This window comes from Capsicum annuum, chromosome 4, assembly GCF_002878395.1.
Source record: "Capsicum annuum cultivar UCD-10X-F1 chromosome 4, UCD10Xv1.1, whole genome shotgun sequence".
Lineage (NCBI taxonomy): Eukaryota > Viridiplantae > Streptophyta > Magnoliopsida > Solanales > Solanaceae > Capsicum > Capsicum annuum.
This window is the reverse complement of record NC_061114.1, coordinates 15,721,387-15,748,364: the sequence shown is the minus strand read 5'-3', so window position 1 is coordinate 15,748,364 and position 26,978 is coordinate 15,721,387. Positions and strand designations below refer to the sequence as shown.

At 35.1% G+C, this 26,978-nt stretch overlaps 2 protein-coding genes across 2 annotated transcripts; one reads left to right on the top strand and one right to left on the bottom strand.

Annotated features, from left to right (window-relative positions):
- The first annotated feature begins 12,408 nt into the window (after positions 1 to 12,408).
- Positions 12,409 to 15,714, top strand: LOC107869806 (WEB family protein At2g17940). The gene is made up of 2 exons (XM_016716235.2): positions 12,409 to 12,821; positions 14,862 to 15,714. Exons 1-2 carry the CDS (start codon positions 12,681 to 12,683, stop codon positions 15,369 to 15,371), a joined length of 651 nt encoding a protein of 216 aa, XP_016571721.1. The 5' UTR covers positions 12,409 to 12,680; the 3' UTR covers positions 15,372 to 15,714.
- A 719-nt stretch (positions 15,715 to 16,433) lies between these two features.
- LOC107868188 lies at positions 16,434 to 26,375 on the bottom strand. Its single transcript, XM_016714801.2, has 7 exons — positions 26,082 to 26,375; positions 23,872 to 24,266; positions 23,715 to 23,781; positions 19,429 to 19,520; positions 19,183 to 19,355; positions 17,636 to 17,716; positions 16,434 to 16,752 (listed from the first exon to the last, which is right to left on the bottom strand). The coding sequence occupies exons 1-7, from the start codon at positions 26,239 to 26,241 to the stop codon at positions 16,698 to 16,700; spliced, it is 1,023 nt and encodes a 340-aa protein (XP_016570287.2). The 5' UTR covers positions 26,242 to 26,375; the 3' UTR covers positions 16,434 to 16,697.
- Between the last annotated feature and the right edge of the window lie 603 nt (positions 26,376 to 26,978).

The window sequence follows — 26,978 nt, the reverse complement described above, 5'->3', positions numbered from 1 at the left end:
TTCAGGCAGTTGAGGGCAGTCGTAAGGACCAGTCGACTTAAATGTGAGCTCGGGAGCGTAATGCTGATCACTAAAAATATTCAATACAGGGTCGCTTGTAGAGTGAGGAATCACAACCGTTAGATTGACATTAAAAGCAGGAGCTTCAGACGGGAGTGGGGCTACAAAAGCATGAATAGCAGCTGGAGCCGAGTATATGGTAGTCTTGGATTGGGGAGTGAGGAAATGAACCTTGGAAGTGGTTGGATATTGTTGCCCCGGAGTCGATCCTGATGCATGTTGTGGCATATCAACAAAAATAGGAAATTGTGCATGTGACACAGGAGGCAAGCTAGAAAGATATTCCAGATTATTAGTGAGAATTGGAGGAGGCGGCAACCCATTATCCCAAGCTCGATGCATTTCTATTATTCGCCGCCTTAATTTCTGAATCTCTTTATTATCTCCTACATTCTCATTCCCTGAACTCCCTATCTGATTAGTGACAACTAACTCGGTATCCTTGTTGGCCATAACTTCCTCTGTGACTTGAAGCAATATGGAGGACCAGCCAAAATGCCACAAACCAACCACCTTAAATTAACTGGACAAGAGATAGCAAATGGTTAGAGTTCAACAGTTTTTCAAAACCTTTTTTTTCTTGAAAAGATCACCGAACCCAAGAAGGGCGCCTACATATCTCACTCCCGAAAGAGGAGAATCAGGTGTGCGTAGTTCGTGAAGTCTTGCCAAAATGGCCGATTAAACTCTTTTTCTTTCTTTTTTCTTTTTCTTGAAATTTTAAAAAGAAAAGAAAAATAAAAATTTGTCAAAAGAAATGACGAAAATATTTTTGAATTCTTCAACTTTAACATCCCTATACAAAATGAAACCTATGATTACCAAAGAAAATCTTTTTGGGTTTTTGATTTTGAATTTCATATGAAAATGAAACTTGAACCTATTAAATGAAAAATCATTTTTGTAGTTTTCTTTTAAAGACGTATATGAAACACCTACTCTAAATGGAGAGTAAAGAAATATTTTTGAATTTTTCAAATAAGATCCCCGAACCAACAATAAGCTGCCTACGTATCTCACTCCCGAAAGAGGAGAATCAGGGGTGCGTAGTTCGTCCAGATTGAACAACTAATGATTAAATAACAGATGACACCCTGACTTGAGACACGACCAAAGACACATGATGAACAACATAACAAAGTCTTTTTTTTTTGAGTTTTTAATTCGACACTTTACATAAAAAATGACACCAATAGCTATGAAAGAAAAAATCTTTTTGGTATTTTCGTTAAATGAAATGTACAAAACTTCTACCACCTTTTTTTGAATTTTTCTTTTATAAAAAGCCCCTAAAAAAATCTTTTTGGAGTTTTCGAATTGTGAAAGCTTGCTAAAGGAAACAAAAGGAAAATCTTTTTGATTTTTTTTATTTTTTTTTGAATTTTTGAATCGTGGAAAACAAAAGCCATAAAGAACCTTAAAACTATGAAACTCTTCTTTGATTCACCTTTTCTCTTCTTTTTTTCTCTTTTTTTTCAAGCACACCTTACTCTAACACATGCTTTCCCCGAATCAGTCCATCAAATGACCACATTACCCTCAAAGATGCAACATTTAGTACATGAGGATGCTTTAAAGGTGAGTCTCCTACAAAGAATCGTGTGGGCCCCGCTAGGTCTCAATATGATGCACATAAGAATGACCTAAAGGCTGACCTACGTTGTGGTTTACTAACAAGGCCGTTCAGGGGAGCATATGGTCGATAGTAGTTGCTTTGCTTTTCACCTACTCCATACATCCAACGGCTCCCCTCCTAAAATAAGGGTGACTCAACTAGAGTTCGTACGCACGACGTGCACTTCTGGACTTGTTGCAGAAAGAATTGACTCGGGTTATGCAAATGATGCCAGATATAAAGCGGTAGCACATAAAGAAGAAAAAAAAACTATAAACAAAGAGCACAGAAATGCACAACAGTGATAACAATAACACAAACAATAATCACAAACAATGTTTATACACCCATAATGCCAAAGAAAGCCGATACGACTCCAAAAAATAAGCTCGAATTCTGAAAAGTCCTCAGCAGAGTCGCCATAGCTGTCATACCCCTTTTTGACCCCCAAAAAAAGATATGTATTTTAAGTTCTAAAGGGTTTTATTATTAAGGTGACAAAAATGAAAAAAATTTGTTTCGAAAAAAAGGATTATTTACATTATTTTTTCTTATTCAGAGTCGCCACTTGACATAATCCGGTGTGCCAAGTCACATTTGGAAAATCCCTTTTGAAACGGTTTGACTCTAAAAACTGATCCGCGAACAGAGATTCCAGCTTAGGAATTCTGTTGACCGAGGGGAAGGTGTTAGGAACCCCTCGATCCCGTGGTTCAACCACAGTCGCTTGGTGGAGCGTATTGGCTAATTTGACATTACAAATGTACAAACCACATAAACACACAAAACAAGCAAACAAACAAATCACACAAAATTCAAAACAAACCAAAATAATGTTCAGTCCAAATTATAATATCCAAAATAAAAGAGGTTCTGAAATATAAAACCTATTCTATTCTAAACTAATCCTAAACTAAACTCCACCCGACGTTTCGGACCTTGATCACGAGCCTCCTTTGCATACATGCTACTTTGGGGCATTCCCCGTATAAATCAATACAAATTCTTTGGGGCATTTCCCGGCCAAATGAGTACAATTTAAACTTTTCGTGCAATAAAGTAGAAAGTACCATTCACGCACATATTCAAACACTCCAACAAATCGTTATTTCTAAATTTGCCTACCTGGCGTACGTTTGCCTACCAAGTTCAATGTATCACAATTCTATCATGTTCAATATTATCAATACATCAAAATTAATCAATATTCATTTTCCTCCATTTTTAATCCCCACCTTAATTCATTCTCAACCACGTGATTAACCCATTTCAATAAACAATCCACCAATCGAGAATAATAAAAATTCACCAATCATGCTTAGCATATCACACACCCAGATGTCACCAACTGTTTACATCAACAAACAAACCACGGTATCGAATCACACGCAATCACAATCACATAAGAATTAAATGAAAGAGAAGAAAGAATTGGACCTTTAAATTTGAAACTTTCAAACTAAATGTTATTCGAATAACGAGAGTCCGCACCCAGAAACCTCGAGCCGAACCTTAACACCAACAATCCAACTCAACAAATAATGACCCGTTCACGGTTACTTTTCACGCCGTTACTATTCACCAATACTGTTCACCGATTACTGTTCACTGGCGTTTTTTTTTTTGTTGTTGTGAGGAAGATTATTTTGTGATTATTGTTATTGTGGAGAAGATGATGATCAAAGAATGAGCCCCCCTTTTCCCTCTTAGAATTTTTCTTTTATAATGGGCATGGATTTGCTATGATGTGGAAATTTTGGTGGGTCCCCCATATATTCTTTCTTTGTGGACAAGAAAAAAGAGGGGGGATCACATGGGTAGTTAGGGTGGTGATGGTGATGTGTCATTTTTAATAGGGAGGGGTTGTTAGAATAAGATAAAATTAGTTAGGAATTGTTATTTTTGTCTTTTTGTGAAGGGGTTATCACACGGGTGAGGTCACACACTAAGACGAGGGTAAAATGGTAAGAATGCTTCCGGGGAGGGACAAAATTATGTGTCTACACATGGTACATCTTCGATGCCATCGTCATCTAAAAATCAAGATCGAAGGAGTTACAGAGTCAATGCACCCCAAGTTACCGAAGATCATGACAGTTTTGATGACTTCAGTTCTACCCCTCCACAATTTTTAATGAGGCAGTCGATACATGTATATCGTACAACATCTAAACCTATTACAAAGACTGAAAAAAATGTTCCGACAGGAAGAAGATCAGATCGTTAAAAAACAAACACAAATGCGAGACGCAAAAAAAAACCAAACAACAGGTATTTTCCTTATCAACATATTTTATGTTTTTCTCATGATGAAAACATTTCTATATTGTGTTATTTTTCATTCTTAACAAATACTGGCGAAACAAGCAAATATGAAAGAAAAGAGTAAAGTATCAACATCCATATTAAGCAAGCAAGACCTTGTGATTAAAACGGACCTACATTCGTTAGAGTTTGAAATGAAGGCATACATGAAGACATACGTAAGGATCTATAATTTATTGCTGTATAAATTTATTAATTGTATCCATTTTAACTAATCAACTTGCTTATTTACTAGATTGACCAAAAAATTAAAGATTTGGAGCGTCTGATGAATGCTAGATTCACTGAAGTTTTGAATTCATTGGAGCAGAAAAATGAGACTGTGAAGCAGGTAAGATGTTGTAAAACAACACACATTTATTAACGAGTATATTGAATTTATTCATGCTTCTCATCTTTCAATTTTAGAAAAAAATTGCAAAACAAAGCCGAAAAATTCCTGCACATTCAGATGATGTTACTGATTTTGAATATCATACTAATCCCGTCAGTTCACATAGTGTCTTAAAAAAACAGAGAAAATGGAGGTACCCATTAGTACATATTTACTATTTGAATTATTTTATAAAAAAATATTTATATGTATCAATATGTACGTACTTCTCAAAGGTAGTAATTAACTAATTATATTATATTAATTTTTTTTATTCTCTAAAAAAAAATCTGCAGAAAACTATTGTAAAACAGAGCCGGCAAGAATGTGATCCTTCAGATGCCGTTGTTGATAATGCAGGACCTACGAGTACTGACAGCGTAGTAAAAGAAACTGACAAATCGGTTGAAATGGAGGATGATAAAGCCAATCTAGCAACATCATTTCTCAAGAAGGGTGAACAACATGAAAAGATAATAAACATTTATTATGTGTTTTCTAATTAACATGACTATTTTTGCATGCTTGAAATGATAAATGTAAACTAAGTCATATATGTAATCAACATTTTCATACCTTGTACAGTTTAGTTAATTTAGTAGTAAGAATCTAATTCACTAAAAAAATGAACACAGTTATGTTATTAATATTGCAGATTAAAAATAAAGTTTACATATTGCAGATTAAAAATAAAGTTTACATACAAGTTAAAACACAGTTGAGATACAAGTTAAAATAAAACTGAGTTACAAGTTTAAATACAGTTCAAATACAAGTTAAATAAAGTTCAGATACAAGTTAATGCAAAATTTATATACAAGTTAAGTTAAGTTTAGATACATGTTAAACTAAAGTGCAAATACATGTCAAATTAAAGTTGAAATATAAGTTAAAATAAAGTTCAGCTACAAGTTAACACAAAATTTATATACAAGTTAAGTTAAGCTTAGATACATGTTATACTAAAGTCTAAAGACAAGTTAATTTAAAGTTGAAATACAAGTTAAAATAAAGTTCAGATACAAGTTAAAATAAACTTCAGATACAAGTTACTACTTATTGATAAATTTAAAAGTAGTGGACTTTATTTATAATAAATTTGTTAAGGTTTCAAATCATTTTCAGGATGTTGGAATTGAGAAGCAGAGTGACATAGCTGTTGAAGAAATTCAGCCGCTTGAAAGTATTATTCCAGGTCGAGAACATGATTTGGCATTGATGATTTACAAGCCTCCACCAACAACTCCAGCAGAGTACGGGATTAGCGACAACACAATTTTGTCTGCCTTTTCTATGCCACAAAAGAATGTGTTGGCTAATAAAAATGCACCTGCACCATGCTCAAGAAAGCCATCAAATATTTATCATTCTCCTTTTTTGACCCATTTTGGATCAAGTTCTAAAGGAAAGAAAAAGTTGACTTCTAATGAGCGAAAATTTTTTTCATTCGAAGGCTATCACATTACTGGAGATTCACCTACTGTGGAGATGGAAATATTTAAAGAATGGATTCATGATGGCCTCTACAAGCAACACACGGAAAAGTAAGCAACACGTCTTATTCTAATTTCACCAGTAATATACAACTTACTATTTATTTATTTTTTAAAATCAACTGTACTTTTATGTTACAGGAAAGATGATGATGATCACTACAAGGTTAATTGTTCAACACTTGGATTTAGTCAACTAGATTTCGTAGTTGCTTTTCCAAAATCAAAGAATTGGTTTTACTTGATGTATCAATAGAACAAGTGCTGCAATGATGAGGTACTACCTTCATTTTTTCTTAAAATTTTGTTTAAGCAGATTTTTAATAGAAAATAGTTTTCGTATTGTGTGATTTCTATGATGAAGTATTAAAGTCTATTACATGAGTTACATTGACTGCATATGTTATAATAATTGTTTAAGCTAAACATCGTGCTAACGAAACTTGTTTTTGTAATATTTGCATCTTTACTGTTAGTAAAGATAATTGAAATTTTTCTATATGAATATATATGTTGTTCATTTGTTGATCTTGCAGTTACCAGTATTTATAAAGTTATTACATTAGATACATAATCAATAATTTGTATCTAATTATTACTTATTACAATTGATTGCTATAACCTAGCACTTTATTTCAATTTGAACAGCATCTGGATGTTATGTACTACTTGAGGAAGAAGTACAAGAACACGAATTTTTCAATCAGCAGATACACTACCACAGATTATTTTTTCAAAGTGTACATCAATAAGGCATATGCGAATTACTACAATTCAGATGTTGCTAAGGATCTTGCAACTCAAGATACATCTGCCAGAACTGATGAGGTTGCTGATATGGAGAAGTCACTGATTAACACAATCAAGGGATTGAGTACGTGCGCAGATCAGCCTTGGCATATAGTTAATGAGGTATTTTTCCCAATTAACTGTGACAACGCCTTTCACTGGGTATTGGCAGTCATTTCTTTAAAGGATCGATGCATTTGTGTGTATGATTCAATGGCCTCTTCACGGAAAAGAAAACAAACAAGTGACATTGAAAAGTTGGCTGTAATAATTCTGACTTACCTTCAGTACAGTAAGTTTTTTGAGCACAAGGTACCTACTGACTGGACTGCACTGAAATCATACGAGGGAAATTCCGAACGGGATCCATTTTAAGTGAAATATGTATCTGAGATAGCACAACAAGGTAGTGGAAGCTTGTACGTATTACATTACCTTTTCATTTGTTTTCACTACCATACTCATGTATATTAATGTTTTTAACTTAATTATTTTTTGGAATGCAGAGATTGTGGTGTATTTGTGGATGTTTATGCCGAGTATTTGAGTGAGGGATTAGGTATTCCATGTTCGGGTATTGATGCTCAATTCCATCGTCTGAGATGTTCTTCTCTTTTGTGCAAGTATGGGTCTGAAAAAGCAGAAAATGGATACTTTAATGAGAATGACGATCCACCAAGGTCAAGGAGCAAGTTCGCACAAAAAAAAAAGAGACAGTATTTTACATACTAAGTAGTTGTTTATTTGTTTGCTTGTTGGATATTACAAAACTAGGAAGTTGATAGAAAAATTAATGATTTTTTGATGATGTTGGTAATGTTAGGTACTAATACATTATGTTTTTTTAATGATTAAATAGTTTTATTTTGTTATCCATTATAATGCAATGCTAAAGCATTTCATATATATTTATGTATCGAACTCTACATTGTTCTAGCACTTTCTAAAGACATAGTATTAGAAAATATTTTATACCATTTTACAATCATATGTATCTAATATAACGAAACATAATTTAGAATATAATGGTATTAACCTTGACAATATTACATTATTTAGTATCTACAACAGTTTTTTATTTCAAATAATTCCTGTTGTATCTAAAATGCTTAACAAATTATAGCACAATTTAATGGTACTATATCAAAAAACTAATGACATTATACTATAGAAGTAAAAATTTAATCTTGTATCGATAAAATTAACTGAGAAACATCTTATTAAATTATATGTATCTAGTAAAAAAATACATATTTTACTATATAATAAGTGTACATAACAACACATTACATTATTATGTTTCTATAGCCATTTTTAGTTACTCAGAATACATGTTTGCCTTCAACCAGACTAACACATTATATCAAAACTTACAGTCCTACATGAAACAGTTATATTTTTCAATTATTACAAATTGTGCAAACTTGTATCTACAAATTTATGAAAGATACAACCTATAAAAGTATAAATCTTTACAATCTTTTACTACAGTATAAGAACTACAATAACATTATCAGTTCAATATTATCTTAATTTCTAAATGAAGTTTCACAACAATTTCAATCTCCAAAAAATAAGGGTAAATAATTAAAAAGGAACAAAAACAACTGTTTATTACTGACTACTTTTCTTAATATTCTTAAAAAAACAACAATATCATCAATTAAAACTTCGCATTAAAAAGGAAAGAAATTCAACTAGAAGATAACAAATTATTCCACATTAATAATCAGTCAACTGCATGGTCAGTCCTCTTTTGGAAAGAAGTTACAAGTACGCCTGTTGTGACCTGCATAACCACACCTCCCGCAACAATTACTACTCGATGTCATAGTTTCACTTGATTTCTTATGCCTATTTTTCTTTGGCCTTCCGAGTTGACATTTGTATTTTAGTGGTAACACAACTTCGTCCATAACTTCTTGGGGCACTATCCAGTCCTTCTTATCGGGCATTAAAATATAGATTCTTCATATGTTTGCCTTAATGTTTCAGGATAATAAAACTCTGAACAATAAGGCTTCATATCAACTACATGCTTGCTTTTTAGTACTGCAATCGCATGTTCACATGTTATCTCGTCCAATTGGAATCTACCACAAGAGCAAGTCCTCCTATCAAGACATACTATGTACTTTCTCCCGTCATCATAAACAGAATATACATATGTTGATGACGCACTAACCTACAAGATTAGTCATAATATGTTTACACATAAATACATATTGTTCTTTTATAGAATATTTTGTTTAAATTCAATAAAAAGTTTGATTAAGTTACTGTAACATTTTTCAAAACAACATTTTTAAAACAACTACTATCCTGTATTATGAATCAAGCATTCTATAATATGTAAAACAAAACAAAACATCAAAACTAACCTTAAGCCTTGTACTTTTTGAAGTATTTAGCTGAAGAATTCCTTCAAATCTACTGCCAAGTGACGTGTTTGCATACGATGCTCTTTCTCTATTCTTGCAATTTCACTTTTCGAACAATTTCCTAGCCTGCTCCAAAAATTCTATTATCGGCAACTCACGTGCTAGCTTCAATTTACCATTTATGCACTCTGCTATATTTGAAGTCATCATTCTACCATGATTAACAGGTGCATACACACGTGTTCACTTTTCAAATCTAGCATCCTCAAGATAAGACTTTACCCTCTTATCAATCTTTTCAACTTGATTAAAAAAAAATCAAACTCATCTTTGTTGTAAGCCTTGACCATAGCATAGTAAATATCGCTAAGTCTATCTTTACTCTTCCTGAATTTTGTGCAAACATTCTTCCACAAGTGCCAAATGCATGCGAGGTGCGGCACATTCGGATATACAACACTCACAACCTTTATTATGCCTTCATGACGGTCGGATACAACACACATACTATCCTGCTCTCCAAAAGCAATTCTGAAGTTCTCAAAAAATCAAGTCCACGAATTATCGTTTTCACTGTCAACAACACCATACGCAATCGGCAGAATGCATCCTACAATTTTGATAATATAAAAAATTAATTAATCAGATACAAGTAAAAGATTTCTCAAACTAAAAAAATAATTTAACTGAAATTATGATCTTAATAACATCACAAAAATAAATATACATACAAATAAATATAAATTACCTGCTCCATCAAGAGTGCTTGCGGAAATAAATGTACCTTTATATGCTCCACTAAAATGCGCACCATCAACCGCAACTACAGGCCTGCAATACTCGAATCCACTCTTCAAAGGTTGCAATGCCATGAACAAATACATAAATTTATTATCCTCGGATTTATGCATTTTAATATGTGAACCTGGATATACGAAATTTAACATGTATACATATCGAGCCATTTGTCGATAACCATCCACAGGTTTCCCTCTTAAAATCTCAATTGCACGTTCTTTAGCCCTCCAAGCCTTCTGATAGTTAATGTCTACACCAAAAGCATTTTTAATATCTTCGATTATATCATTCGGGGTGTGTATTCTCTTATAGTTGACAAGTTTTGGTGCAGCAAAACCACTAACAAACCCAACTGTAGCTTGAAGTTGAGTAAAAACACGATCTTTCTACGGGCATGTGTGAACATCTTGGAAAAATCTAACTTTAAATAGTTCTGTACCCCGACGACATGATGCTTTAAAGATCCAAACACAATTCTCCGAACGGCATTGTAGGACATAGCTGAATAAATGAAAACAAAAGTTCAAATTATTCTTCTTAATAAATATAAAAAAAATAGATTTCTATATTCATTAACAACATTGACTACTTGTATAACATGTATGTAGAAATTTTGCCATATGTATCTAGGACATTAATATGTATCTAGGACAATTCTGATATATATGAGAAAATAAAACACATCGAGAAACATAATTAAACATAACTTCATAAACTGAGATACAAGATGAGCAAAATGTATTATTTTTCATAACAAAATGTATCTCGGCTTGAAACTTGCTCAACGTGTATCTTGTAAATTTACAACATGTATCTAGGATATTTATATGTATCAACAACATTTCTTATAACACACAACAAGAAATATAATTAATCATAACTTGATAAAATGAGACACAAGATTAGCAAAATGTATCATTTTCATAACAAAATGTATCTCGTCATTAACAATCCTTCCCAGTTAACGTACACAAAATTACAAAGACCTGCTACCAAAAAAAAAAAATACCTTTTCTTGTCCGATCTTTTGGCATAGTAATTAAAGGAATGCTCAATTGCAAATCGCGCCATAACCGAAATGAGAGTACACTTGTTCTTGTATATTTTTCTAACTTTAACATCACCATGTTTGCAATCAGTAATGATTTTGTTCCCTTTGCTATCCAACAAAGGCATAGGAGAAGTAGAATTAGATTTATAACAAATTATTTCTTCAACTTTTTTAGATGAACTTTCCAAACATATTACAACACCAACTTTCCCATCAAAAAGCATTTCACTATCAGACTTATCTAACGTAGTGATGATAAGAGGATACGTTCCAAATCCACGCTCTGTTTTTTTAATTTCAACATACAGCTTCATACTCATTTCGTTACGAATGAACAACGGACAACCATTGCCTTCAACAATGTAACAAGCTTTAATTTTTTTTCTTGTTTTGTCGATTTCCAGTTCTCCCGCAATTACAGAAATCAGTTTTTCGTAAGTAACATGTTCACTGACCACAATTCCATCACTCTTATAACCAACATACTCGAAAGTAACATGTTCACTGACCACAATTCCATCACTCTTATAACCAACATACTCGATATCGTTAATCCAAACACCGGAATGACGTAAAAGCATCGAAATATTCATATCAAACAATCGAAATTAACAAATCAAATAAAAAAAAATTGGTGTGTTTAATCTGAACAAGAAGAAAGAATATTTTTCAATTTCAAAAATATATTAAAACAACGTTTACGTTTTAACGAAGTGGAGTAATAAACGGAATTCCATTAAATGTGGGATTTGATTTTGTTTTTTACCTTAATTAGTTAGCTTAAATGTTGATTTACTGCAAAGTTATCTGTTGCATTCCTTAAAATATGCTGATTTAGTTAATTAATACATGTATCAGTAGTATGTATCTAGTGTAATTAACTTGTATCATCAGAGGTCAAATGTTGGGATTTTAGGAGATTTTGAAAGATGTTGGGATTTTTAGTAATACATGGTAAACATGTCGGTATATATGTAAAATTTACAATTAAGATACAACTCCCTAATCCGATCCAAAACTCAAAACCTAAAACCCGGCCCAATCACATTGTTGAAACTTTTTGTGTTCTCAAGCACCCATTATGTAAACAAGTTAAACTATTTAAAATATATCACCTTTAATTATATATATTAACCTCAATTAAGTCGTAAAACTTCACGCATGTTCCAATTGAGGTTGATGTGTACCAAGTAACTCTATCCACTAAAGCTAAAACAGATGAAAAAAAAATCACCTAGTATCTTATCTTGAAATTTGAATATGAGACCTAATGATGTTGAGGTATATAATTAATGGAGTTGAAATAGCCTACTATATAGTTAACTTAATTCCAACTGATGTTTGAGCACACACGCAGTTGATGCATATAATTAAAACGCAACAATCTGTTTTCTAAATGGATAACTTTTGCTTCTGTAAAATAAAGTATTACTTCTAATGTTGTTTAATTAGTAGGCATTTGGAATGTGATGGTGCAACAACCAACAAGCCAATATCAACATCAATTAACAAACATATGATAAAACTCTTAGTGAAGTGAACGCCAAGATATGAATTCCACATCCCCACTTATATCCCCTAATGATTTTTTTAACCTTCTTATTAGGTAAATCATAGAAATAATTATACATACTACCAATTTGTAACAAACAACATTGTCCCTTTTTCGTCAGTTCATGCCATATATATACTCCAAAGGACCAAAACTCAGACCATCAATGATAACACCAAGATTCCATCATCTTTTTTTCTGATAATCGTAGTTTCCGGGCCAGCTTTTGCGCACCCGGAGAAAATGGAAAGAGGAGGAGGACTGGTGGTCCGGGGAAGAGTAGAGATCGATACGAGGCAGCCTTTCGGGTCGGTGAAAGAGGCAGTCATGTTATTTGGAGAGAAGTTTTTGGCTGCAGAAATTTACGCTAAGCAGCTTAAAGAGGTTCTTTCTTCCCCTTTTTGGTTTTGTATTAACCATGTGAGAGTTGTGACATTAAAAATTATCTATTAGTATTAAATGATTATAGAGTTGTCTTGAGGAATATTGCATGGAGGGACTTAGCCAATAAAGATTCATATAGCCGATCCCAACTTGTTAGCGATTGAGACGTAGTTATTGTAGGAAGAATACTACATAAGGAAACATAGATTTTACGGAGCAATAAGGGATTGTCAAATGGATGGATTGAGCTGATTTTAGGCGGGTTAAATAGGTTGCATTAATAAATAGACGAGTCAATGTCTCAATGACCCTTCATTAGTTACAGAGCTGAAATAAGTTACGAAACGGGTTATAATTCAACTCACTCAATTCTTACAAAGTTATTATTGCTTTTATATATAATTTGCATTACATAACTAAAAATTCTATGGTGCTTACTTATTTTTGGTACTATTATACTGATGAGATTGATGGTATGAGAATTGAAAGGATGATATGAGAATATGATGTTAAGAAAAGATGGTGAAAAGTGATATGAATAAAAGACTGAGGTGATATGTGTTTTTCGTAATGAGAGGTTCTTGTTAATGATGTTGTGGATGGATCCTTGTGTAGTTTGATTATTTGATATTATTTGGGGATCCTTGTGTAGTTTGTTTATTTTGATATTATTTGGGGATCCTTGTGTGATCTGGTCATTGAGATCGTATTTTGAAATTTTGTGCAGTTTTATTATTGAAATTATAATGGGTTCCTTGTGAGGACTAGCTACGTGACATTATCTTTGAGTTCCTTATGTGAACGGATTCTTAATGCTTGACAAAATAATGAGTTTTAAATAAAAGTGACAAAATTAGTAGAGGTTGTTGATACCTATAGAATTTGATCAATGACTTGTCTGGAATGTGATATTGGTGATGAGACTGTCAATGACCTATAATCGATTTATTTTGTTTGGCCTTTCCTATGTACCAGTGGTGTGGGAACCACTCTTGAGGTGATTAAGAGTTAAGTAAATTCCGTAATAAAATTATTGTTAGGTAGAAATAAGAATGACTCTGTATATATTAAATTGGTGTTAGTGATACAAGAGAGGTTTGACTTGACCATGAAGTGGTTGTCGTTGAAAAATATTGAGTTATTGATTGTCAGGACATAAGTTATAGCTATGGATTTATGCATTAGAAAAAATTTTGAGAAGACAAATTATTATTGATTTGGCCTTGTGGTTGAATTATACCTTTGCATGTCCCACAAAATTGGCTGATATATGACACTTTTAGAGGATCGTAATTTCCATGATAGTGGCAATGCAAAATTAAATGGCTTAGTTACATTCATAAAATAATTAAGGATGATCCTGAATGGGAGAATAAATGAATTACTATATAGCATGATTGATCTTTCCTTGAGTGATACTTGGTGGATATTTCTTGTTGAGTGGTTAAGTTATGATGATTAGATGGATATTAACAATGTTGTGGAGGATAATGTGTTGTAGGCTCTAATTCTGTGGGACCCGTAAAATGGCGTGCTTATACCCTTTTTTAATCCTATTGCTTTTCCTGTCTAGTTTGCCGGGGGTCTATCAGAAACAACCTCTCTACTTTTTCGGAAGTAGTGGTATGGGCTGCGTACATTTTACCCTCCCCAGACCCCACTTGGTGGGAATTCACTGGGTTTGCTGTTGTTGTTGTTGTTGTTGTTGAGACGGATCAAAATAAGCTAAGCGGGTCATTATTTTCATAGGTTAATTTGAGCAACACATCAGCCCAAATTTTAGAAGGGTTGAATTAGACGGGTCAAAATAAGCTATGCTACACATCAGCCCAGATTTTAGAAGGGTTGAATTAGACGGGTCAAAATAAGCTACGCTACACATCAGCCCAGATTTTAGAAGGGTTGAATTAGACGGATCAAAATAAGCTAAGCTAATAAATAAGCGGGTCATTATTTTCATAGGCTAATTTTGTCATCCCTTAAAAAACTGCTTAAACCCTCCACTCTAATTTATGTTCTTAATTATTTCATCTATCTCAGATGCAGAACAAGGCAAGTGATGAACAGAACCAGTCTAACATTGAATCACCAGTGACAGTAGAGCTTGAAGAAACAAAGCAAAACCTCCAGAAAAGTAAAGAAGAAGGAACATTCATGGCACATTGTCTTCAATCACTAAAAGAAGAGCTAGAACTAACAAGAAAAGAGATACAACAGTTGAAGACAAGAGAAATGAAGCAGAAAGCACCGTTAACGGATGATCCTGAGATTGATGAAGATCTCAAATTCATTGAGAACCCGCTGTCCAAAGTTGATGTCAGAACACAATTTCAAGAGCATGATGATGAAATAGAGTTCAAGCAGAAGAGGTCTGTTAAGTTTGCTAGTACTCCTTTACTCACTAGGATCATTGTCAGCAAGGATCATGTAAATAAACAAATGGAAACCAGCCCTTCACAACTTAAGAAGAAAATGAAAAGGAAAATGAAGCCTTTAATCCCTTTGATTAGTGGATTGTTTTCCTGGAAGAAGGGCAATCAAGAAAACTAATATTCATAAAAGCGGTCCGAGCTCCAGATATGGAGTCATCTTTTTTAAGGAGTGTTTTAACTTCGGATCTAGTCAGGTCCCAATACGGATTACAAGATACCAAGTGGGTAACCAAAAACAATAATCATGGAAGCCTTGTAAAGTTTGAATTTTGATGGCCTTTTAGTACAAGGATAATGGTAGAGGTCTCAAAAGAAGATCTTTACCATTGAATAAATGGTTGTTATAAGTTTTCTGTTTACTAGGTAATGTTTTTTGGTTTATTTCTTTAACATCTGGAGAGAAGAGTTCCTGTAAATTAGCTCAATATTCTTTAGATATGCAAAATATAGTACACATTGAAGATGTATACAATAACAACATACCAAATGCAATCCCACAAGTGGGGTATGTTGTCGTTGTATATATGTGTGAATTGAGAAAATGATCAACATATTCTTGTTCATTTGTTACGTATCCCATTTGATGATTTCCTCTGGCATAATACTTAATAAAGAATCATTTTCAGATTCATCAGTCTAGATAGAGAGAATCATCATGTGCAGAATAAATTTACTCAATTGTGTGCTAACTAGGCAAGAAAATGACATAAATAATCTCTTATACTTGAGCATAGGTCTAAATTTTTTGGTTTCAATCAAATAATTCTAGCTATTGAATTTAACGAAAAGATTAATCAAAACACCAAGTCCTGTCAAATCCCAGAACTGCAACACAGACTGCATGAGACATCAAAAGTTGACCGAAAATAATAGAAATTGGACCTCAAAGCACTGCAACTTAAACCAAAATACACCATAAATATTAGAAAATTGCAATAATGATTAGTTCTCACTTCTCATTAAATCTTTTATTTTTCAATGTTCTCGTTAAGTCAAACAACCAGAGTATGTTAAATATTTGACAGAGACCAAACGTGCTTACTTTTGGTAAACTTTAAGGACCAAAACTGTTTAGGGGTATATATTAAAGGACTTCTAAATCTATTCTCAAACAGAAAGGACCATTTTTTTAGTTTCTCCTGCATAATCTTTAAGGAAAATGATTGCATCTCATGTTCGCTTTCACCAGGAAAACAGACAATTCAATATAAAATATCAGACAACTCAAGTTGAGTCTGAGAGTATTTAAAGAAACAGTTGAATGATAAAACGGAGAACATATGGATACTATTCTATCGTGTACATTGTTCTCCTGAAACAAAACCGGTAAAACAATCAATTTACACCATGTCAATCAATGGACCTCATTCGATGTTCTACCAAATCTGCCAAAACTACACAACATAATAACTTGTGAAGCTACAACAAATTCAAGCCGGTGATACTAAGGTACTATGCAACACCAACAGGTTGAGCTGTCACGTCTCTCACTTTTGCACCTGTACAGGCAAAAAGTCCTAGATGTCACGACATAAATATGTATTTTGAAAATGGATGGTTGGGATCAAGATTGTGAGCAAAATCAACATTCCCGGTCAAGTTTTCTCAGTTCCATATTTCTTTGTCGACTTACATAGCTCAGGTGATGCAGTTAAACCAACAACCCTTAACCGCTTCCTTCACTCTATTCTTCCGAAGGGCGACTCTTTTTGAGTATTAAGGGTTCGTTTGGTTCGAGGGATAACTAATCCCGGGATTAATTTTAGGATGAGTTTATCCCATGTTTGGTTGGGATAAAATCTCGGGATTAGTTATCCCAGATTATAGCGTTAATTTGTATCCACCATTGAGGGCGGGATAATTAATCTCGGGATAATTTGTTACCCTACCAAACAAGCCCTAAATATTTTACACGTGATTGAAAAACCTTTTATTATTCAGAAAAAGAAAATGTGATTGAAAAGACCAACAATGAGACAAGGCAATATGAACTTGTACAAATGCATTTTTTAGAATAATTGCTAGAACTTCCTTAAAGAACAGGCACTACAACTAAGCCGGAGTAAACATTCGTAGTCAATTTAAGGTAATCTCCTGATATATACCGGCATTTGCTCACTAGAGGTTCGCAGAATTAAGATTGAAGTAGACCCTAAGGTTCTAATTCAGTGATAAGAGGGCAACACATGATGTGGGTGTAGGCATACATCATGGGTTCGAACCTTGCCGCAAAGCCTAGTATTTAGTGGAGATGGGTAGAGGAGCAAGTCCATTATCCATTTGATTTTGAACCATGAATCAGTGACCCTCAGAGATTTCCCCTTTTTTTGAAAAGAAAATTCTGAATAAATTGAGAATTAATTATTAAAGTTTGGAGCATACCTATTACAATTTGATCGAGATGCATAATTATGATTATTGCAATTTGTGCACATCCAGTCCCCATCACGCCATTGCTTTGCCCTGATAAAAACATGCAACAGCACAACTTAAAAATGAGTGTGAAGAATGATCTCTTAACACTGTACTTTAGATATAGAACATGGCTTATTTTTTCTGGAGCTAGTCATATTGCATTATCAGTTTGCAGTTGGTTTTGCCAGTTCCATCATGATAATACAGATCTGGAAACATGTTAGAAATTGTGCAAACAAAAGATTGAAATATTTTCAATGCATAATTGAACTAATATCCCTTTAACATAATAATACTTGCATCAAGCCCTGTTAAGTTTGACAAACAGCTAGAAGCCGTCTATTCATTGGATAAGTTAAAAAATTTCAGCTAAAAACAGGAAAAAGAAGAGGAAACAAACTGAAGATACCCTCAAATCCATCAAATTTCAAACTTATTTTTATCCTTTTTCAAAACAGTGGTGTCCGGGCCAGCTTATTCGCACCTCAACTAATTCCACCCGCTACCTGCTACGGCCCACCAGCACAGGTAGCGAATAACTCTGCCCTACAAAGCTTAAGCAGATGGAAATACGCATGTACTAGGTAACCTGCACACCAGCACAAATCTTATCTTTATCTGGTGCCATTCATTCACAATTCCAGATTTCTACTGGTAGCTTGTCAGTCTTTCTCTTTGCTATTCCTAGTAAAAATGCCATAAATGCATCACAGCCTATTCCTCTTTTTTTCCAATTAGAATATGTATTTGTTCCTATTGGGACGAAAAACTCTCAATGATGTCTTGTTATAAGGCCTCTTAAATTGGGGGTGTTTAGGAAGAATTTTCAGCAATAAGCATAGCGCATAGTGTTGGTTGCAATTATAAAATACTGAAGAACTTCAAGGACGCTAGTTGATATGATGACTAAATGTTGGTTCCCATAGGTTACCTCAGACAAGAATTTGGCTGGTGGCCAATGCACTCCACTTGCTTGCAAAAGTCTAGGGAAAATTGTTCCTCTAATTTGAAGGGAGGAAATTAAGGGAAGGATCTTAATGCTGGGGCCCAGTTGACAAGTAGTGAAGAGGATACAGTTCGTCCTTGTCTCAGCCTAAGTTGTGCTAAAAGGCGGAGATGCATTAGCCATCATGTTTCAGACTGAGAATAAGAGTCGGGACAAGGTGAATTTATAGAGTTTGTGGCAAGTGGATAAGAAAGAACTGCCAGAAGGGTGATGACATTAAGGTCCGGCGTATACAGGTGCAGATGGACAGTAATGCACCTGTGGAATGTATGACAAAGTTTTCAATGTTATGGTTCCTTCTCGTTTCACCCCAATGCTACAGTTCCTTAATCCTCGGGGTGGGGGTGGGGTGGCGTGGGGGGATTATCCAGTGAGTATTGTGCTACTATTTTCCAAAAGAAATGATCATGGTGATAAGTCACTTTGAAGGATAATGGGAGTATCTCCTGCCACTTCCACGAGTCAGTCAAAATAACCCAGAAGCAAAAGTTCATTATAAAAATCTTACCCTTTGCCAATGAGTGCCTGTGCTGCTGGTACACGAGGAATCTGCAGGTTGGCTTGCAAAGGAAGCACCATCGAATTTTCTCTAGGGAAGGTTGACGAGATAGAAGTAAATTGATTTCCCCCTGACAAACCCATCATTTCTGCTCCTGGATAGCCTTGCTGATACCCAAATGTCTAAAAGTTCAAATAAAAGTTTGTAAGAATGTCAACCAAAATAAATAACATGTCTTTATCTGGATATCAATACCAGAAGATGGTTCCTTACACGCCCTGCATTCAGCCTCTTGTTGTCCCAATCATGAACAAGCTCCTCAGATGCTAATCGCTTTGTACCAAGAGCTTCATTGTGTGAGGGGAGACAAGCGAGATTACACTAGTTCAGTTACATAGATTACTAGACTAAAACCAAACATGTGTAGGTAAAAAGGCAAACAATTTTATTGTCAAAGAAAAGAAGCAAAAAGGGAAGGAAGAACAAAACAACAACAACAACAAACCCAGTGTATTCCCACAACGTGGGGTCTGGGGAGGGTAAGATGTACGCAGTCCATACCGCTACCTCCGAAGAAGTAGAGAGGCTATACCGCTACCTCCGAAGAAGTAGAGAGGCTGTTTCCGATTGACCCTTGCCTCAAGATAAAGGATAGTAAACAAGGGGATGGATGACATAACCGAAATAAAGAATAAGAAATAATAAAATAAAAATCAAAGACATATGAAATACGGGAAATAAGAACACAGAATAAGAAAAATAGGAACTAAGAAATAAGAAATAGGACACCCACCTAGTAATAACATACACTGACATACCAAAGACACCTATGTACACTGTCCTATGATTACTAACCCGGCTACACAAGAACTCTCCTGACTGCTTGCTACAACCCACACACTAACACTAGCCTTCTACCCTTATCCTCGACCTCCACACCTTCCTATCTAGGGTATGTCCTCAGTAAGCTGAAGCTGCTCCATGTCATGTCTAATCACCTCCCTCCAGAATTTCTTCGGCCTACCTCTACTCTTCCGGAAACCATCCAACGCTAGCCTCTCACACCTACGAACCGGGGCATCCGCGCCCCTCCTCATCACATGCCAAAACCATCTCAGCCTTCTTTCCCGCATCTTGTCCTCCACCGAAGCCACTCTCACCTTTTCTCAGATAATCTCATTCCTAACTCTGTCCCCTCTAGTAAGCCCACACATCCAATGCAACATTCTCATTTCCGCCACCTTAAATTTTTGGATGTTACGTGCTTAACTGGCCAACACTCCGCTCCATACAACATGGCCGGACGAACTGCCACTCTATAGAATTTGTCTTTAAGCTTAAGGGGCACCTTCTTATTGCACAACACCCCCGAGGCGAGCCTCCACTTCATCCAACCTGCTCCAATACGTTTAGAAACATCCTCAAAAAGATTTGAGGCCTAATAGCTCCAAACAACCAATGTTAGAGAATCATGATCCAAATTAGGATCCTTTATGGGTTAATATAAGTTTGCAGGATATCATGACCCCCTAAGTATGAACGAATAACTTAAATATAGAGCAACAGGCAAAGAACAATGATAGCTTGTAAAAGTTCTCCTTTTTTCTTTTTGACTATGTAAAATTGTAGAAATCTTCAAACAAATAGAAAAAGAAAAGGCGAAGAAATAATGCTCCAAGATCATGGCACATACTGTCCACTTAGTCCCATCAAACCTGGTGGATTTGTCCATTGGTATTTCATACACCATCATCAAATCCAAAAGCATGTGTACCAAGCGAATTTCTAATCTGTCTTATATAACACTTCAATCTACTGGATGTGGGATTTGCCTAAGGAATCATGTACATCCATCCTTCGAAAGCTGGCCAACCTAAACACCATCTAGTCCTTCTCTCGACCCTCCCGCTCCCTCCTACAAATCAGCCCGTGCTTTGTGATCAGTGAGACAAATAAGTAGCTTATCAATGAGGTATATTATATGCTTATCTAAAATGTAAAATATTGCTGATTAGTAAGGAAAAACTTGTAAATTGGCAAAATCTCTCAACCATAGGTCTTTATAACCGACCTTGCCATTGCATGCTATTTTATATGATTCCATATATCCTACAAAGGTTCTTACCATCTTTGGGTTCTAATTTGACCTTGCAACCTGCAAGAATTTGATGAATTGTAGGTTCTTACCATCTTTGGGTTCTAATTTGACCTTGCAACCTGCAAGAATTTGATGAATTTAGACGATAGGATAGTTTAATAATTAGGTAAGTCCAAGCAATTGACTGCATTATGCAATAATTCTATGTTGCTCGGACTCTCCAAAAATGTCTATAGATCCATCTCGGATTCTCAAAAAGTAGTGTCATTTTGAAGAATCCGAAACGAGTGCGACATCGGAAGTGAAGAGTCTGCAACTTAGCAATCATTCTAAAGTTACCTGAACTATAGGATACACTAAGTTGCATGGACTCGGGTGCGGGTATCCGAGACGGGTGCAGATCCGAGAGTCGGATTCGTCAAATTTAATTTTTAAGATTCGAGGGTGCGAATCCGATTATGGATACGGGTGCGGGAATTTGGCTAAAAAATATAAATATTATAAATATAGTTCCATATTCCTAAAAAAATATTCTTTTTTCACTTTTAAGATAATTTCTTTTACTTACTTTTTAAATTAGGAGTAGTATTTTTTTTATATGGGAAAAAAATAAATTCCTTTTAATTATAAGTAGTATTTGAAAAGCCAAACACTTACCAGATCTAAATAAATTAGGTTTACCTTTTTAATATAATTTAATTTTTTTAAAATATAATTATTAAAAAATAGGACACCAACAGTGAGCGCCGACAATCACAAATCTGAGCATTCTACTCTTTCTTCCCCATCGAAATTCCGGCGATAATAACCCTTCCGCCGGCGACAAACCTTTCGCCGGCAACAATCGACAATCACAGAAATGAGCATTCTACCATTTTCTCTTTCTTCCCCATCGAAATTCCGGTGACGATAACCCATTCGCCGGCGACAACAATCACAGTCGCCGATTTTCTCCCTTCGTCGGTTTCTCCCTTTCGATAACGAAGCCAACTTTCTTCTTGATGTTGGTCAACGGCTCCGGATTCGTTTGACTGAATCCGAGACGAATCCCGTGCCGGCGTCCGCAACGGTGTCGCATTGGGACGGGTTCGACGGCATAACCGCTGAGTCCGAGAAACATAGAGGATACATAGTCCCTGAGACCAAAATTTCTAAATTCTAGTTTCCTAGATGCTAGAGTATGAGAGAATACCTATGTCCCTGAAACCTAGACATTAGTATTTCGTCTGATAACTAAAAGTAACAAGTGAAAAAAGATGAGGCATCATTTGATATGTGAAAAGATTAGAGGATCGAATAATGATCTAGTAATGATCAATTCAGCATAAGGATCTAAGTGTAACATAAGATGCTTTTCACAAAAGATATTTTTCGTTAAAAATTCTTACATCTAGCTGGCACTCTGAGTCAAAGATTGAGCCTAATTGATTTTAGATAAGCATGTTGGCTTGGTTCATCTACGGCTTACCTTTAATCTCCCCATTATGTTATAACACAAAAACAATTCTTTTTAAATAATGATTCCGCGCAGAAACATCAACATGTCCAAACTCCACATCAGTTTTTCCTCCAAACACAAGAAGTAAATTTAATTGGATGCACGTGCTCCATCGATGTTTTGTACGTGTAGGTCCAATGACTGAGCCGAGGGTCTATCAAAAGTAGCCTCTCTACCACCCAAGGTAAGGGTAAGGTCTGCGTACGCACTACCCTCCCCACCTCAGACCTATGTATCACACTGGGTACGTTGTTGTTGTTGTAGGAACTCGGAACTAAAATAAGACAAGAAATAAATAAAGTGACCAAAATAGGCTAAACGTTTATTGGTATAATATTACACGAAAAAAAAATAAAATAAAGCACTGTATTGTCCCATAAAAGTTTATGTCAACTTGTTGTCAAATCAGTATACTATTTGTAAAGCGTAATAAATTATTAAATAGGTGGCCTATTTTGGTCACTTTATTCATTTCTGGCTTATTTTTGTTCCAAGTAGGTTCCAATGATTTGGGAGGAACTCAAGAAACCGGGAAAACTAGCCAGCTAAATATTTAAAAGAAGTTCTGCAAGGAGAGTGACAAGAGAGGGTTGCCCAAGTGGTACGCAACTTCCACTTCCACCTCCAACCCTGAGGTTGTAGGTTCGAGTCACCAAGACAGCACAAAGTGGGAGCTACTGGAGAGGGGTAAAAATTAAAAATTAAAGATTCCGGGGGTCTTTCGGAAACAGCCTTTCTACTTCATCAGAGGTAGAGGTATGGACTGCGTACATCTTACCCCCCCCAGACCCCACTAAGTGGGAATACACTGGGTTTGTTGTTGTTGTTGTTGTTGACAGTGACTGTATAAGCATTCTGATATATATTTTTGGATAAAGTATAAACCTTCTGATCTATACTCGTTAATTTAATGGAAGACCAATGAAAGATTTGTGCTTTGCAAACCTGCAATAGGGGTACTGGCAAGAGAAGACGATGAAGCTGGAGGTGCAGAAGCATTGCATTTTTTGCACTACAAGAGCAGATGAGCATTCACATGAAACCACCAGTTAAAAATGACTTTACACACATCTGAATTATCTAATGTTCTATTTCGAAATACCTGAGCACGAGAAGAGTAGTTGTGAAAGCCACAACTGCAGAGCCAGTCACCATTGCGCCATCCATTTGGAACTGGAAGCAGCTGATTCGTTTGGCTTGCATATGGAACTCCAGGAGTTTGCAGCAGTCTATACCGATCAGCAGGCTGGCTTTCGTATTTACCAGCCTCCCCTAAAGACCAGTTAGAGTTCAAGGGAAGTTGCTGTTGGAGAGCTCCATGTCCTAAAAACCCAATGTTCAACCTTTGTTCCAGTCCTCCTTGTGCCCTGGCAAAATAATTTGGATGAGTTGGGAGAGATGCTCCAGGGATTGCAATTGCTGGCATTGCTGCTACCTCCTTTGGTTGTCCACATTTTTTGCACTTTTCTCTTGATGCATAATTGTTGTTAGTGCAACCTAATGGAGCATTCCCACACACACGCAATACACAATGCATCCGGGAAGAGGAAACAAGCCAAGAATACGCACGCCAACCCAGCCATCCAAGATGAAAACAGACAGAAGAAAACATAAAAAACTCAACCTAGATGAAATCAGGTTTTTGTACAGTTTAACATAGCATAAAGACCTCCACTATATCCGGTAAACACAATTCAAAATAGTCAAGTGTCGGTACTTGTTGGTTTATTATCCATTCATGAACATATTTTTATTCTAAAACGATTTACTCCATTTGGATTCTACAAAATGCCTACTGACAACATATCTACGCTTATCATAATTCGCCCTATAGTTGGTCAATCTCATCGTTTGGTTTGTCTTTATCAGGTAATTAATTGATTAGTAAAGAAACTAAGGAAGCTATAAAAGAGAAACATAAACAGGAAGCGCATAGCACACCAAAGCCAACGAACCCATAATGCAATATGTTACACAAAACAAATTGGCAAGCAACTAATAGAGCTATAATTGGAAAAGCCAACTAAATGAGAAGGATAAACTGTCAGTTCGGCAGCAGTAAAAAGAGAAGAATAGCTATACTGTTGTTTATCCTTATTCTTAAAGGAGAAATAAATCTTAACAAAACCATGTTTCACGTGAAAAGATAGCGTAACTAAATATTTTATACAACCAATTTGAAGAAAAACTTCTCCAAAAGTGTCAGATTGGCAAAACATTGTATACATACTTTCTTTTCCTAAAAAGACCATTTATTTCCATTTATTCTCATTAATTAATATCAAAGAAGCCGATGCCAAAGGATATGGAGAATTCCATACATAAGCTCAAAAACTTCTCTAAAGCATACTCTTTATGTACTATAACAACCTCTCTCACTAGTGTTATTGTCCATTTAGGTCCATAAGCACACATGGGCTTTAGAGTATACAGTAGGCTCTAAGTCTTGCTTCATTATATAACCAACATCTCCATTGTATTTTGCATATATGGCATTTGCCTAGGGTCTTACATACACCTCTTTTCGGACTTAGAGTGCTCGTTGAAGTTTGCGCACCATCACCAAATTGCATGTCGAATGACTCTGATACCAATTCGTAACAACCCCACCCACCAGCAACATTTGTCCACTTTGGGCCTATGCATTATAGGTTTAGAACGTGCAACTAAGGTCTAAAGTTTGCTTCCTTATATACTCATCATCTCTCTCGTGTTTACTTATGTGGCGTGTGTATGAATTTGCTAACTTACTATATTTATGGGATTTTGAATTAAAAGTGACAAATAAGTTTGCCAATTAAGTGGGTCCTTCAAGTTCAAAAATTAGGTGAAAGTGACAGTTTTTTTTTGGTTTTTTATTTTAACATTTTTGCTCCAACAACTATAAAAGTTGTCTCAACAATTATAGAACTTGTTGCGACAACTAATGCATGCAGTTGTCGAAAAACTGTGGCCAGTTGTTTGAGCGACTTTACCTTTTTAAGGTTAATAATATTGTGGGACCCACTTGTCATATTTAACTAATTGAAGACTTGAGAGGCATTCTGAACTCATTTTTCTCTTATTATATGTCTATAGTAGATTAACATTATTGTCCTTTTTCTAGTTCCCCTAAGTACCCCTACCAGATGGCAATCTTCGGATCGACAAACGAACAAAACTCATGCACCCAAATTAAAATATATTTCAGCACATTTGACATATTTTAAGTTTAATACTACAAAATTCAAAAGTCTTATTTATTTTCTTATACTTCGTATCAAGTAAACACCAGACAAATAAATTATAAACGAACTGAATAATAACTCGTACCGGTACAGATCCAATCGCCAATACGAGGAAGCCATTTGGAATCAGATGGGGTTTTATAGTCAACAAGGAGACGAGGCTGTTTACATCTATTGCAGAAGCATCTGAATGCGTAGTTCTTGTTACGGCAACCACTACACTCCCAATCTCCTTCTCGGCCCATTTTGGAAAGGCGTAGGGGAGAGGGAGAAATCGAATTTGGGTTACCTCTTTCAGTACTGTAAAATCCCTATTTTTGTTCAATTTTGTGACTGACGGGATCACGTGACTCAAATCAAGTTTTTGTTTTCGCTTTCGCTTTCTCTTTTTTCAGTTTTATTTCTCTCATAAAAATTTTAAACTAATTTCTATTTAAATTTATGATCAAACTCAATATCAACTCCAACTTTAATTTTAATTATTTTCATGATTAAACGAGGTCTTAATTATTACAATGTGTTTTTTGGAAATTAATTTAAACTCGAGAGGTTATTTCTTATAGCCCGACTTAAATTAATTTATTTATTAATATGTAAAACTTAAATAAATTTCGATTAGTTTATCCACAAAGAAAAGTCATTATTTTCACCTTAAACTATACCCGAAAAGTTATATACTTAAACTTTTGAAGTGACCTAATACATACCTAAACTACTTAAAGTGATTTTTTTTTACCTCCTAAATCTGACGTGGAAAAATTAATTATTTAAATAAAATAAAAGTGTGTTTAAATCATAAGTTGAAGAAAAAATAAAAATAAAAATATTTCTCCCCCCGGCCCACGGCATTGCATCTCCCCCTCACTCTCCTAAAACCATCTTCTTCTTCACCACCCCCACCTCCAAACTCCAACCCCATCCCCAATTAACGCTTCTTCGCACCCCATCCCCCACCCTATCCGAATCGATGTCAATTTCATCT

Coding starts and splice junctions, on each gene's coding strand:
- LOC107869806 (XM_016716235.2), top strand. CDS start 12,681: ATGGAAAGAGGAGGAGGACTGGTGGTCCGGGGAAGAGTAGAGATCGAT. Junction 12,822..14,861: donor ACGCTAAGCAGCTTAAAGAG/GTTCTTTCTTCC, acceptor CATCTATCTCAG/ATGCAGAACAAGGCAAGTGA.
- LOC107868188 (XM_016714801.2), bottom strand. CDS start 26,241: ATGGGCCGAGAAGGAGATTGGGAGTGTAGTGGTTGCCGTAACAAGAAC. Junction 19,356..19,428: donor GTGTAAGGAACCATCTTCTG/GTATTGATATCC, acceptor TTGAACTTTTAG/ACATTTGGGTATCAGCAAGG. Junction 16,753..17,635: donor TCTCGATCAAATTGTAATAG/GTATGCTCCAAA, acceptor TTGCCTGTACAG/GTGCAAAAGTGAGAGACGTG.